This window comes from Miscanthus floridulus, chromosome 13 (assembly GCF_019320115.1).
Source record: "Miscanthus floridulus cultivar M001 chromosome 13, ASM1932011v1, whole genome shotgun sequence".
Taxonomy (NCBI): Eukaryota; Viridiplantae; Streptophyta; class Magnoliopsida; order Poales; family Poaceae; genus Miscanthus; species Miscanthus floridulus.
The window spans coordinates 46,638,016-46,653,947 of NC_089592.1; the positions used below are offsets into that span (position 1 = coordinate 46,638,016).

The 15,932-nt window shown below is 41.2% G+C and overlaps 1 protein-coding gene across 6 annotated transcripts; it reads left to right on the forward strand.

The window, feature by feature from the left end:
* Positions 1-4,291: 4,291 nt before the first annotated feature.
* Positions 4,292-6,787, forward strand: LOC136500700 (uncharacterized). Of its 6 annotated transcripts, none has more exons than XM_066496111.1 (7): positions 4,292-4,678; positions 4,920-4,988; positions 5,286-5,360; positions 5,427-5,469; positions 5,643-5,741; positions 5,816-5,984; positions 6,575-6,787. In XM_066496111.1, the coding sequence occupies exons 1-5, from the start codon at positions 4,528-4,530 to the stop codon at positions 5,719-5,721; spliced, it is 417 nt and encodes a 138-aa protein (XP_066352208.1). In that variant the 5' UTR covers positions 4,292-4,527; the 3' UTR covers positions 5,722-5,741; positions 5,816-5,984; positions 6,575-6,787. The 6 variants fall into 6 exon arrangements, with proteins under 6 accessions (XP_066352208.1, XP_066352207.1, XP_066352211.1 ...); XM_066496110.1 differs by having other exon boundaries at positions 5,822-5,984; XM_066496114.1 differs by having other exon boundaries at positions 5,652-5,741.
* Positions 6,788-15,932: the final 9,145 nt, after the last annotated feature.

Sequence of the window (15,932 nt, forward strand, 5' to 3'; positions counted from 1 at the left end):
ACGCTTAACTCTGCCTCCTGGATAAGCTATTTTTTTTTCTCGAACGTGCCATTGGCACGGTATTCATTAAGCAGAAGGAGAGTTTTACAAATTAAAGCTCGGACGGTAATTTGTGATTACCGAGCCAAACACTGCCAGAGATCACACAGTTGTGATTTACAAAAGAAAATACTTAGCGACCAAGAGAAGGATCAAGCATAGGGACAAAAACCAGCAGGCCCTGAGCTCAGCGGCTAAAGATCGTCATGCTCGAAGCCAGTGAGGTTCAGCTCCATGGCAACCGGATCGAAGTCTTGAGCGAAGAGCCATCAATGGATAAGCTGTTCAGTGAACATGCGAGCCATAAAGTGCATCTCGTTGCGGTGACCGGGTGGACTTGAGCAAAGTGGGCGTGGAGCAGAGGGCCTTGTCCTTGGCCACCGTCTTGGGGTCACCACAACCTCGCTGGACGAGTCTGGAGCAAGTGCAGCAGAACCACCTCCTGCAGTGCACTCATCGCACGGGAGGAAGGAGGGCCTGGCAGAACCACCTCCTGAAGAGCACTAATAACTAGTACTAATTAGAATGTATTGAACTAAACTAACAACCCAACCATCAATTCATGTCTCTGATTCAGTTGGATTTAGCAGGACATTGACAGATATTCAGTAACCACTGCTGGTTCCTTTAGCAATTATAACAGAGTAGGCAATGTTGGTCCTAACTAAAAAAATTGGTGCATCCAGTGAAATACAAATATTATAAGAGTCATATTATAATATGGTATATGTAAATTAAGAGCCTTGCGAGAAGATGCAAATGAATACAACCTTGCAAACTAATTCTGTCATGCAAAAAATTATTTGCAAGCAACAGCTGCAAATCCACCTGACCGAGTACATGTAAATTTGCATGTCTCGGTGCATCAGATCCATTACTCGGGCATCATCCTATGCATCTACTGCAACATACACTCAGTCCAGAATTAATTCAGATTCATTGCGAATTTGACATGTCTTCAGATCTGAGGGAGAGAGGGAAAAGGACAGCCCTCACCTTCAGCTTGGGGAAGAACCTACCGTTCAACGATGAAGGCGTGGACCAAAGCAGGAAGGGGCAGCGCACCAGGATCTCCTGGCGATGGAGGGAGACGACCACAGGAGATGGGACATGGTGGGCGAAGGTGATTTGTTGAGAGACAAGAGGGAGAAGACGCCGGTAGGGAAGCTGCGATTATGGAATTGGGAGGGACTTGGGCGAGGACCGCCGGACCTGGGGAGGCGATTTGGGGAGGGGAGCAGGGAGGAGACGCGGGAAGGAAGGGGAGAGGGAGGGGATTTTCAGGAGGCCCGTCGACGGAGGATGCGCGGGAGAGGTTCCGAGATTTTCACGGTGACGCGGAACGGCGGGAGAAAAGTTAAGAAGGCACGCTATGAAAAATTTGGAAACAAAAGAAAAAGTTGAAAGAGAAATGTGATGCTTGGTCTGCCTTGTTTTCGATAAAGAAAAAAATAATTTCTATGAACTGATGGCTTCTAATTTAAATCAAATGTGTGTCAATTTTTTTATATTTTTTTCAGATAACTTGAACCCAGTCAATAGCATTGTTTTCTATGCCCAGCAAGTCTTTAGTCATCTGAAGTTGATTCAATGGTGAGGAACAGAGACATGGTTCAATGTGGCGTAGTCCGTGAGCGTGGACACCAGTTTGGCCGCTAGAAAACTGTTTATTTTGCTGAGAGAGCAAGCACTAAAAACTTTGGATTTGTTGGCGCGTATTTTGCCGTCAAGTCCTAACAGCAGCTACAAGGTGCCAAATTTTTGCTCTCTCAGCTTGTTTATTGTAAATAATCCCAAAATGAATTATTCCGTATATTGGAGTTAGATGAAAAAATCATTTGTTTGCTAGGGATAATTCATGGTTTTATCTCAAATTACCATTAAATAATTATAATAATTTCTAGACTTAGGAAAATCTACAAACTTGAATGACAACATGCTTTTGGTGTATAATCTTTTTATAAAAACTTCAAATGGTTTTAACAAAGCAGCATTATACATCATTCACAAATAGATACATCTCTCATATAGTTTATGTAGTGAGTGTTGTATCCATTTGTGAACAATGCATAGTCCCATTTTATTAAAATGGTTTAAATTTTTTTATGGCAACTTTATACAACCACATTATGATTCAATGCCATTTTTTAGGATTTTTAGACCCCTTTAAGATATTATATCTTTTTCCATTGAAGTCACCAAAAACCATTTTGAAAGAATTTGATTTAAATCCTAGAGCAAGTGGTGCTCAAATCTATCTTTCCGTTTACTATGGTTCTCTTTAACAACCAAAATCAAATTTTTGCAAAACAGTGAACCGTGATGGCCAGACACCACCGCTGCATGCCCGGCCTTGAGCACAAATGGATCTTGACTACCACTTTGTGACTACAAAACATGTTGCCATATCGGTTTATATGATTTCTTGACCATATTTAATTACAATTATTTTGTGGAATTATTTGTGACCATTTTTCTCTACAACTTTCATGTTAATTTTATCTCTTACAAGTTTTTATATAAAAGTTATGATTTTTTAAGATGGACTGGCAAAAAAATGCCGCGAAATTATAAAAAATAAAGGCTCCATGGCAACTTGAACTCAAGACACCAATTATATGAAATGGAATAGGCTAACCAATAAGCTAGAAATGTTTTTTTATTTGTTGGTGCTCTTCACATTTTATATAAGAATTATAATTAGACTTCTTACTTTGTCAAACACATGGAATCAAAGTTATGTTTTTTTTTGTGCGCATTAAAATAAACACCAAAATTAAGAAAATTGGGCCTCATTTTAGAGATTCTTGATGGAACTTGTTTGAGGATGTTATAAGGATGTGTTTTGGTTCCGCATCGAATCCTAGGATTTTAGAGAAGATATTAATTATAAATATTAGAGAATAAAAAAATTACTAATATGTGTTAGGCTTTGTTTGAGAGATAGATGAGTTGATCTATTGTAAACTTGGGCGTCACACACTTGCGGCTCAGAGCCAATGATATTGGAGCAGTGGCAACTTGGTGTCCGGAGTAGGGATGAAAACGGTACGGATATTTTCCGACCGTATTCGAAACCGAATCCGTTTAGAGGGGTTGAAATCTGTCCGTATCCGAGTCCGGATATCCAATATCTGATACCGTATCCGTATCCGAATACTCAAATCGCATATTTATGATGTCGATATCCAATCATATCCTATCCGACATAGTTGACACTATCTGTATTCGAATCCGAATCCGGACAGAAATATGAAAACAAATGTAATATCGGTGATATCCGTCCGTATCCAATCCGTTTTCATGCCTAGTCCGGAGGATATATGTGAGATTATACTAATGTATCCAAAGTTTGGCATGAAAATTCAAAAGTTTAGAAAGTCAACACTTTAGTTTTCTTATTAGTCATTTTATAGCAATAGAGCTATTTATAATATACGTTGGTTTGTGGATTTGTTTATTCTTCTAACATTGATAAGTGCATCAAAAACCGCTACTCATGCATAAATAAAATCTAAAATACTTAGCAAATATTATTGGGCACGTATATATTTACCAATAATTCTATAGTAGATCAAGTCAATTAGAGTTCAATTAGAAATCAATTTAGGATAAAATCTATACCTCTAAAATCAATATGAGGCAGCCATGGCATCCCGTTCAAACCACTAGTTCGCCTTATTCATTGAAATTTGTTTTTTGCAAGGATTATATTTATTGAAATCTCCTCTAATTTGATCAAGCATATACTATTATTTAGTAAACAATATATTTATAAACTAATATAACTAGACTTATAATATTTTTAGAAAAAACATCAAGAAACCATGGCTCCCGTGTGTGCGGTTGATAAAAAATTTCGAAATTTACATTGACGCGCGCCAATCAATCGACCATCCACCAAAATCTAAAACGTTTGATCCAGTAACTAAAATTTAGGAGGTGTGTTGAGGGATGTTGCATGGAGTGTTCGGATACTAATAAAAAAATAAATTACATAATCCGTCAGCACTCCACGAGACAATTTTTTAAGCCTAATTAATCTATCTTAGCACATGTTACTGTAGCACCACGTTGTCAAATCATTAACTAATTAAATTTAAAAAATTCGTCTCACAAATTAATCACAAACTATATAATTAATTTTATAATTAATCTATATTTAATACTCTATACAAATATCAAACATTTAATAGGTCCGACTAAAATTTAGGAGTCCTAAACCCTAAACCTAAACCCTAAACCCTAAGCGGCGACCAAACTCATCCCACCCGCCTCGAACCCTAGCCTAGTGCGGCGGCAGCTCCCCAAAGACGCCGGCCGATCCCGCTTCACTCCTCCCTTATCCGGCTCTCAAGAGAGCTCCTCCACTCAGCGAGCGGCGACACCATCAGCCTCACCACCGGAGGCGCTCCTCCTACCTCTCCACGGCTTCACCCGACGGCGACACCCCCTCTTCCACAACCCGGTGGCGGCGGCGGCTCCAATATGAAGCAGCATGGGGCAGTGGCGCCTCCTTACCCACCACCTGACGACGGCAGGGATAGCGTGTCACGTCCATGGTGGTATCCCCTCCCATGGAACGCGCCGCAGCGGATCCACCCACCGGCATCCATGGGACGGATCCCCTCCTCCTGCGGTAGGTCGCGCTCAGCTCCCCCGTCCGTGCACCGCCAGCTGGACGCACTTCCTCCATTTGGTTTAACCCAGGAGCAAGAAACGACGATGGTTAGCGTTGCCGGGCTGGACGCACTCGGAGTCCCATCTCTCTGATCTCAATTTTTCCCCCAACTCCGTTCCTGCCTCCTCAATTTCTGAGGCAGCACACTCCCTCCTGTCTTATCCTTTCCTGATTTTGCTACACCCGGCTGGATTTGAAGTGTTCTACAGGTTCCTGTCAATTTGTGTCCGTCAGTGTGCTGGCTGCAAGATGGACTTGCAGTACTCATGTAAGCGTTTTCATTTAATTCCTTATTATATATGTGTGATTTCATATTTCAATTTTCATTTAGTCTCCAATTTAGGTCTGTTGCTATTATGCTACTATTAGTCTCCATTTTTTAGTTAATATGAAGGTCTATTGCTAACCAATTTTTCCACCGCACTAGGCTAACCAATTTTGTAAACGATCGTAAATTTTCAGCTAGGAACAGTATTTTTCTCTCACACCAAACCAGCCAGCAGTAAATAATCCACGATCGTTTACGGCCTCCCGAACAGGCCGTATATTGCTAACCAATTTTTAGTTAATATGAAGGCATTCGCCGGACACAGCAGCACTGCAGGACTTTTCTGTCTCCTGCGCCCCTCATGTAGAAGTGGTAAGTGGTTCTATTTAGTTTGCAGTTGTTGATCCCTATATTTTTTTATTTGCTCTGTTTGGCCAGATGGACTAGCGACAATGAACATTTGCATTAAACAAAGTTGCAGGTATGATATGCTGTTATGGTTAAAGTAGATAATGCTCTACTTTATCCTTTATTAGGAATTCCACTAATTCTTCTTTATTAAAAAATTGTTATTCAAAGATGTGTTTGGATATATCTGTAGCATTGTGTGGCACTTGATGTTTTTTCCCCTTATGTTTTAATCTACTCCATAAGAGGTAGCAGCCATCTATTCCGCAAGACCTCTCTATCTGTCAGACGGTTGATCCTGCTGCCCCCTCCAGCTTTGCACTAGCAATAACTACTCCTACTCAGGTCATTATCTATCCTCTCTTATAATGGATTCTTCTTACATGTAAGGCAAACAATAAGTGAATTCTCTGCACCAGTTACAGGTTGTCAGGTTGAAGGCCTAGGGAAATCTGCCCAGGATTTTATCAAGCAGATAACGTTTTTTACCACAAGATTGATAGTGTTTATATCTTATTATTTTTACTATTGGTGATTGATGGTGGACTGACTTGTTCTACCCATAGTCAGCAAATTACATAAGTGTAGGTAGGTTTATTTATTTTTGTCACAAAGATTGGTGTCAGCACTTTCGAATTTATTTATAGCATACTACAATGACATCATTATCTAGAGTCAGCAATGCTATGACCTTGCAGTCCAATAATAATTTACTCCATTTGATTGACCAAATATTTGAGCTGTTTTGATCTGATGTAACTAGGCATGTACTGATGTGTACTTAGATTTGAGTAATGCTGACTGTCTTTGAGATAAACTGTGGCCTGTTAGCAGCAAAATCTATTTTTTTAACTGAGACAACTATGCTGTGATCAAGTTTTGGGGATCTTCTCCCAGTTCGTGGCAAAATTAAGTCTCTGTTATCTTGTTTGAGATGTGGGTAATTGTCAAAAGTGATAATTCTAATTGGCTTTGGCTTACTTTGATACTTGAATCAGTACTTTTAACTGTGACAAGGAGATTTGATGCAGGACTTAACTTTGAAATATGAATGTATGCTGCTTGCGAAATTAATTTATTTTTCTCTTTGCTTTTAATATGTTCAATTATGTTTTTGGGCTATTTGTTCGTGTTTATTTGCATGGAGATTTGATTCCAATTGTCCTTCATTTGTTCAGGTCAAGCATCACGCCCTGGATGGTGCTGATCCTCCTTGCAGGGTGCTTCATAGGGTGGTTTTGATGTATACAAACAAGTGTCAAATACCTTATGTGTTGGAGCAATAACTGTGTCTATGATGAGTTTGATATGAGATGGTTTCATTGAATATGTGTACGAACAAATCATATTTACGTTTAATGGCTTTGTATAAATGTTTCATTGCCCATGTATTGATGTTTTGTAAATTTTATTTAATGGTGTGCCAATTTTGTTTTGATGTTAGTAAACAAATTGTTGAAATATAGACTATTAGCATCACCATTTTGCGTGGCAATATATGCTAATAGCAAAACACAAACACCGTGGCAATAGAACCTATAATAATAAAATAGTAAGCGTGGCAATAGAGTCTAATTATAGCAACCAAATATTTAGTGTGGTAATATAGGGTTATAGCAATCAAGCATTGATCGTGGTAATAGAGGCTTTAACATATTGCAACTAAGCATTGATTGTGGCAATAAAGGTTTCATCTATAGCAACTACAGCAGTTGCTTGTGACAATAGAGGGTTTCACCTATAGCAACCACAAAGTAATATGGCAATAGAGAGACCATCTGTAGCAACCACATATTTGTCGTAGCAATAGAGGATTCCACCTATAGCAAGCACAGAGATAGTGTGGCAATAGAGTGTCCATCTATTGCAATGCTATTGATGCGTGGCAATAAGGTCTATTGCAACGCCCATTGTCGTTGCTAGTGCACCTATTGCCACTCTTTGGGTATGTGGCAATAAGTATCTCCTGGCAACGCCGGGTGTGTTGCAATAGTTACTATTGCAATTGTTACTATTGCAACACCCACAGTGGTTGCTTATAATATGGCCTGCAACTCTCCACGGTGTTGCAACAACACTCCATTGTGTTGCAACACAAAAATAAACTGTGGTGCAAACTTTAGACCACGATTACTTTGGCAACGCCTGCCAACAAAATTTTTATGTTGCAATTTTGTCTATTGCAACCATTTTTGATATATTACAATACTTTTAGGCCGTTGCATCAAGGATAAAACCTTGTAGTGGTGCTGCAATATGATCCGCCCGTGGTGATCCTTTAGTCGGTGTCGTATTACTAAACGATGCGACGGTGATACACTATTGACCCCTGCCGCATCAGACGAATAGCGGCGGTGATGGCCATCTGCTTCACCAACGGCTAGTGGTACAGCGGTGATGACAAAACAACCAACGACCCTTACATTCGACAGTGACAGAATTGCATCTAGTTGTAACACCCTAGTGTTAAGCTTGCACTTTGCACTTTGCACTTGCATTTGCATGCGCATAAGCATCACATATTCATTCATGAGCATTAGCATATGAAATTTCATTTCATACACTCTATGTTATCACATGTGGAGCTTAATTATACATGTATATGCTTGTGATCATGTTGGGCTAATGCAAGTGATTGTTGTTTGGTCACTAAAACACCTTAGACACACTTAGGGTGATAAATGGAACCAAGTTTATATTCATGAGTTGGTCCAAAAATGCTTCTAAGTATTGGTATTACTAGAAATGCTTTTATTAAGTTGATTGTTTGACCTAACTTGACTGATTACTTAGAGAGCTTGCATGGCAGTGGACCCTAAATAAAAGTTGTAGTTCATGTCATGTAGAACAAACTTTATTTAAGGGCCAAGCGCAGCGCCGCCGCCGTCGCGTCGTCGCTAGCCTCGCTAGACACCACTATAGCACCGCCGTTCAATTTGTCTCGCAAGTAGCTCCGCCGTGACTTACTCCACCTCCCTAAGTAGCTAGCGCCACCATCCGAGCACAGGTGAGGCTCCATTGCGCCATTGCCATAGTCGTCGTGACCGCGGTGCGCCGCTGAGGTCGAGCCCGCCGTGGACAGACCACCTCGCGCATGCATCGCTCTCCCTCTCCACCGCCCCGTAGTCGCTAGAGCGTGTGGATGCTGTAGCCGCTGGCCTCTGTCCAATGCTGGCCTCACCAAGGGAAGAACTCACGTCCACCGTCGTGAGCCGAGAGCGCCGCCGCCATGCACGCCACTGTGGCCACGCTCGCCTAGTCTCCTTTCTCTCTCGTTGTTAGACGTTAGAGCATAGCCTTGGGATGGCGAAGCTCAATGGGAAGACAAATGCCCAATGCCGTCAGCTGGCTCGCCGGTACGCTGCTGCGTCGCCATCGCGCTCACGCCGCCGTGCCGCCATGCACGCGGTCGTGCCTCACTGGCGCATCCTAGAGCCATAACCCTAACCCTAGATCTTCGCCGACCACCCAGGAAGCTAACCCAGGCCGTAGCTGCTGATGTCGTGGCCAGAGATGGCCTGGAGCACCACCGCGCCGCGTCGACGTCCGTCATTACCGCCACCGCCCTAGCTAGAGGCTGTAATAGCTCCAACCACCTACATCGTTGAGTGCGGAGTGATGAGAGGATGCTAGTGGTGATGACCGCGTCGCCGGAGACCTCGTCGTCGGCGAGCTTCGCGCCCATCAACCGCACCATGCTCAGATCAGGTTGACAGGTGGGGTCACATTGACTACGTGGCCCAGACATCAGCGTCTCTGGGTGTACTGCATCAGGTGCGCGTAGCGTTTAAACGTTTTTTATATTTTCTATAAATGATTTCCATAAATTGATTCAAACTTCAAAAATTCATAACTAACTCTAAGAGTGTCCAAATTGAGTGAACCAAATTTTGTTGGATTCATCTTGATGAATACTATCTGTTAAAAATATGAAACTTGGTATGTGCGACAGTTTTATACCCTGTTTAAGTTATCTTGTTTATTCCTATTAATCATAAAAAAATGCATAACTGGAGTTTGGTATATGCTAAAAATGTGATCCCAATTTTGCTAGTCTTGTTTTGACATGTTGTAGCTAGGAAAAATATGAAACCCATAGTTGACATGCTTGGGATATGATTTCTTATTTTGGCTTAATTAGATGCTAATTCTTATGAAATTAATTGTGGTAGATTTATGCAACCTATGGACATAAATTAATTTCCATGGTATACTGGTGTTATAAGGAATGTAAGAAAAATGGTAAATCTGTTGCTTGACACTTTTCACTATGCTAAGTATATTTAAGTGGCTATAAAGCATGTAACTCGATATTTTTGTAGAGGTTGTTGTACTTGTCCAAATGGCATGAAATTTTAACAGAAGTCTCTTGAGAGCATGAATGAGCTACTATAATTTTTCTAGAGTTTTCTGTGCACTAGAAGTAGCAGTTCCAATTTTCATCGAAATTAAATAAATTAGTAAAGGCTTATATACAATTGATTTAGGTCCAACCATTATACCTTTCAACATGTTGGTGAGTATATAATCTGTTGGTATAATTGGTTGTGACCAATTTTGATTGGGTGTATGCAGTTATATATTTATTGCTCTATAATTCAATTGCATCTAGTCCTTGCATTGTTTGCTTTGTATGAACCTGATGCTTGTTAAATTAGATGACTAGGCTAATTAAGATAAATTGCTAGCTGTAGGTAATAAACCTCTTAGTGATATGTGCAACTCTATCTTAGGTTGCTAGAGCATGGTGAGTGCATGTTTCTTATACTAGAGAAGAGATATACACCTACTCAGTAAAATTTAGTTAACCTAGTATTACTTTGTTATCATGTAAGTTAGAGATGCATATATATATATACATACATATATATATATATACATATATATATGTTGTTGGCACGAAAATGAGTCGACACACAGCAAGCCGGAAGGATCTGCTTGATGGAGCAAGGCTGGAGATCCGCTTGGCTTCAACACAGGACCAGTCGACCCTGCGAATTCCTCCCGAGGCGTGCCAGTTAATTTGACCTACAATTGATAAGGAGAGAAAGCTTATCAGTAATTTAAGGTGGAACATGCCAGTTTTTGCCCAGACAGTTCCAAGTGTGCCGCTTAGAGAGCAGCTAGTGTTAGCCCACTGGATCATGGAGATATCCGACCACTCACTAATGTTGTCGAGCACGCGCTAGTGATGCCGACCACGAACCATCGTTATTTTACCTCTAGTCATAGTACGTGGTCGGGCAACGTTGGCCGTGGTCGACAACGCTAGTGAGTGCTCGGTGATCTAGTGGGCTGACAGCTAAAGGGACCGTGACGCCTAAGAGGGGGGGGGGGGTAAATTAGGCAACTTAAAAATCTAACTCTAAACTATGGCCTCTTTTTCTACCCTTAGCAAAACCTATGCAAAAGATAAACTATCTAAATGTGCAACTACGATTTTGCTAGTGTGTTGCTATCTCTACCGCAAAAAGGAGTAATACAATCAATGTAAATGCGGAAGCTAAAGAGCAAGGTAGAGATATGCAAACTCTCGTTGACGACTCTGGTATTTTTACCGAGGTATCGAGAAGCGTGCAAGCTTCCCCCTAGTCCTCGTTGGAGCCCCTCACAAGGAATCCCTCGCAAGGGCCAAGCTCCCGGTCGGGTAACTCCATGGATAGCCTCGGGCCTTCCCCACGCGCGAGTGGGTCTCCGACGTGCCTTCCGGCAAGCCTCTCCCGGATGCTCCCCACCATCTTCACTATCAAGCTTCCTGCCAAAATGTCGCGGGCCTTGTTCCCTCCGGTACACGGTGGCGGCCACACCACTAAATGCGGTTGGTGTGATCTCGTAAGACTACAAGCCCCCTCCGATGTACAACAATGGTGCGCGCAAGTACCAAGTGGAAAGAGGTATGCAAACCTCACTAAACACTAGGCCTAAACGTAGAGCAAGCGCATAAGCGGTGGTCTAATCAACCTAAGCACTTCGCAAAGCACCTATGCTAATCACATGATGAATCACTAAGCACTATGCAAAGTAGAGATCACTAAAATGGTGTATCAACACTCTTGGTATGTTTTCTCAGCTCCACCAAACTCATTTGGCTGGTTGGGGGTTGTATTTATAAGCCCCACTAAGAAAGTAGCCGTTGGGGACAAAATCCCGCTTTTCGGCTACTGACCGGACGCTGAACTCGTCCTGACCGGACGCGTTCGGTCGTCCCGACCATTGGATCCACGAACACTTGATCGGACGCTGCCAGCGTCCGGTCACAGTTTCGCTGCTCTGGAACCTCTCTGTACTTGACCGGACTCTGCTGTCCTGTGTCTAGTTGATCTGTCGCCAGCGTCCGGTCTAGCGTTTGGTTGCGCCTGTTGCCGAGCCTCTTGATCGGAGAGTTCGGTCACTTTCTTCCAGCGTCCGATCGCTTGCTGTGAGCTCGTTTCTTTCGCGATCTTGCATGTGGCTTGGTTCCTATCTTCATGCTTGGACTTTGCTTGATATCTTGAGTCTTCTCTTGTGCTCCTAAGGTCTTGGTTATGGTGTTGATCATCGGATCATCACGTTGCCTTCGTCCAAGTTACGTCTTGCACCCTATTGAACTACAAAACAAGCACTTGCAAATTCATTAGTCTAATTTGGTTGTGTTGGTCATCGAACACCAAAATCCAAAGTAAATGGGCCTAGGGTCCATTTTCCTTACAATCTCCTCCTTTTTGGTGATTGATGACAACATGACCAAAGCAAGCAAATAATAAAATAAATTTAAAAACTACCTACTTGCTAGGATGCAATGCAAGGGGCAAGATTATATGATGCGAAAAGATACTACTTGTAAGACTATATAAAAACTTATCTTGCCCTTGCAAAAGTCCCCGTGTGGTATTATGGATTTAAGCCTTGCTTCCTACAAATTTTTCCATTACATAGGCTAATCCATAATTCGCTATCCTCCCTTTCTTGGACCATTACTACAAATTAATGCTTGCTTTTGGTCCTCTAAATTCTCCCCCTTTGGAATCAAATACCAAAAAGGAAGACATTAGTAGCATAAGGGAGGGTCAAACTTTGTGATCTTTTATGTGTAGAGTGGAATCGGTCACAAAATTTGACTCTCACATTATATAGACTAAGCTCCCCCTAAATATATGCATACATATGGTAGAAGACAAAGCATATGCATAATTGGCAAATTTTTGCTCAAGGGAATTTAATCTATATAATGCATGGAGAAAGCATATAAATATAAAAATGAAATCAACATGATGATATCGGTTTAGAAATACCACATGTGGAAACCAAATTGATTTCTACCACTTGCAACCGGTGGTGGATCTTTAAAGTATGATGCTTAACTCCGGGGATTCCATTTTCCTTACAATGAGACTACTACATACATGATAAGCTTGAAAAGGTGTTAGTCTCAAAGCATCCAACTTGTAGAGTAACCTCCCCCTAAATTTGTGCACACAAGTATGGAATACTTATTAGAACCATGCACATTGATTTTAGAATCAATAATATCACTTGAAAGATGACATCTCATGAATGTGAGAATCATTTTCGAAGATGATATTCGAGAGAAATTATCTACAATTTAGACTTTGGCACATATTAGATGAACAATTGAAGGACAAGCTATGTGCCATGCTCCTAAACAATTTTAAACCATGTAGGATTGCTCCAAGAAATGAGAATGAAACCGAGCAAGCCTACCATATGAAATACCTAGTGTATGCATGATAAAAGATATAAGCATGCAAATGCAAACCTAGGCATGAATAGTAACTAGATGCTGAAAGATACCAAATGTAGGAAAATTTAAATCTAATACCAATTGAAGCAAATAGAATCTAGTTACCTAACATGGAAAGGGGAATTTGGGTCCATAGTATTCACTAACCCACTTGGCAATGATTTTGTCCATCATGATGTACCACATGAAATACATCCATACTTTACCAAGTCTCCAAATTCCCCAATGTCCATTGGACTTCTCACTTCCCTTTTGGGATCCAAACCTTCTTGGTGCTCTTCATGTTGGAAATGATTTCCTTTAGCACCCAAAAGCGTTTGACCCCATTGTTGGCTTGCTTGTTCACCTTGATAGCCACCACCTTGTCATTTTTCTTCTTCTTCAAGAGATAAGGTGTGGAGGCCTTCTTGTCCACCTTGTTGGTGTAGGTGTTGGAGAGCTTGCTTGTTTGCTTCTTCTCTTTCTTCTGTGCTCCTCCCCCATTCTTCACTTTGCACTCATAGGACTTGTGACCTTCCTTGTGACACACGTAGCAAACCACAGTTTGTCCTTCATCAAGCTTCTTCACTCCCTTGATGGTGTTATCTTGATGAAGTTGGGTTTGCTTCGCCTTGCCTTTCACTTGAGTCAAGTCCTTGGTGAGCCGAGCTACTTCTTGCTTGAGTTGCTCATTCTCCTTTGCAACCTCTTGTGTGCATATATCTACAACAACTTTCTCAACACAAACTTGGTTACGCAAAGGTGTGTCTAAACATAAATCATTACAAGAAGTAGAGGCATGCTTTTTAGACATGTTAAAGATAGAACTTTTCTTTTTAGATGCCTTGGTGGGGGTTGTACTAACGGCTTCAAGATTAGCAACTTTATTAGTTAGCTCATCATAATGTTTGCACATGGTTTCCATTTTTGCAAGCAAACTTTTATAAGCATCTTGTGAGCTAGCTAACTTTTCTTTTAGTTTTTCATTTTTCTTTACAAGTTGTTCATCATTGATTGTGCATTCATTTGTTGTTGCACTAGCCTTAAGTTGCTCAATTTTAGTAGATAGTTCAACATTGAGATTAGCAAAGTTCTCATATTGTTCAAGCAAAGTTTTGTATGCTTCTTGTGAACTATCTAGCTTTTCTTTTAAACTTTTGAGCTTCTTTTGTTGACTAGTGCAAACTTTAGCATATTTAAGATTTTGTTGCACAATTTTATCATAAGAAGGCAAATCACCATCACTATCACTCTCACTAGAGGATGAGCTTTCGTTATCTCATGCCATAAGGCACACACGTGAAGAGCTTGATGATGAGTGCTTGTGGCCTCGCCTCTTGTGATGGTGTTCTTCTTCACTTGAAGAATCATCCCATGATCTTATTGAGGTGAGGGCTTGGTTCTTGCATGCCTTCTTCTTTGTCTTAGGTGTGGGCTTGTTTGGATAAACTTCCACAAAGTGCCCCAACTCGCCGCATCCATAGCATCCTCTCTTTCTTTGCTCATTTCTTTGATTGGTGAAAATGAGATCTTGAATTTGGATGGACACACCCTTGACATTGAGCCTTTGGATCATCTTTTCCACCTTGTTGATTAATTTGATTGATTCTTCATCAAGGTCGGAGGTGGAGGAGGAAGATTGATCATCATCACTTGAATCTTCATCATCATCATCATCGTCGTCCTCATTTTCTTCTTCATCTTCACGTGAGGAGCTTGAGCTTGAGCTTGTCTCAACTTGCTTGCCCTTCATCTTCTTTTTCTCGCTACAAGCGAGAGCTTTGCCTTTGCTTGATGAAGAAGCTTCTTCTTGACCCATCTTACGTGATATTTCAAATGCCACTAACTTGCCGATGACTATGCCCGGGGTCATGGTGCTCAAGTCCTCCATATTGTGAAGGATGGTGATGATGCTTGCATATTTCTTTTGTGGTAGCACGGAGATGATCTTCCTCACGATGTTCGCATCATCTAGCTTTATTAATCCTATTGAATGGAGCTCATTGATAATTAGATTCAAACGAGAATACATATAACGAACATGCTCATCATCATTCATTGTAAAGGAATCATAATTTTGTTTAGCTAGACAATGTTTTTGCTCATGGACATTACTTGTGCCGTCATGGAGCTCTTGGAGTTTTAACCAAATTTCATGTGTCGTATTTAGAGTGAATACTTGGTTAAACACATCCATGCTAAATGATTCAAACAAGCAATTCTTAGCTCTAGCATTGAAATGTATTTTTTCATCACTCTTTGTGGGTTTTTTGGGATTCTTAATGGGTTTCATCTCGTCACGAGTGACTCTCCATATACCCAAATCAACCGCCTCAAGGTGGCAAGCCATTCTAGCCTTATAATAAGGGAAGTTAGTGCCGTTAAAGTGCGGAGGACTAGAGATATCCATCCCAACCACTCTAAATGGCGTCAGCTCAATGGCGGTTAAGCCAAAGGTCCAACTTGAGCCAACCGGCTCTGATTCCAATTGAAGGGACCGTGATGCCTAAGAAGGGGAGGGTGAATTAGGCAACTTAAAAATCTAACTCGAAACTATGGCCTCTTTTTCTACCCTTAGCAAAACCTATGCAAAAGATAAACTATCTAAATGTGCAACTACAATTTTGCTAGTGTATTGCTATCTCTACCGCAAAAAAGAGTAATACAATCAATGTAAATGCGGAAGCTAAAGAGCAAGGTAGAGATATGCAAACTCCTGTCGATGACTCCGGTATTTTTACCAAGGTATCGAGAAGCGCGCAAGCTTCCCCCTAGTCCTCGTTGGAGCCCCTCACAAGGAATCCCTCGCAAGGGCC

Excerpts from the sequence above, each read along its gene's own strand:
- LOC136500700 (XM_066496111.1), top strand. The coding sequence starts at position 4,528 with ATGAAGCAGCATGGGGCAGTGGCGCCTCCTTACCCACCACCTGACGAC. Across the intron at positions 4,679-4,919 it reads ACGGATCCCCTCCTCCTGCG|TGTTCTACAGGTTCCTGTCA; the intron begins GTAGGTCGCGCT and ends CTGGATTTGAAG. Across the intron at positions 5,361-5,426 it reads GCGCCCCTCATGTAGAAGTG|ATGGACTAGCGACAATGAAC; the intron begins GTAAGTGGTTCT and ends CTGTTTGGCCAG.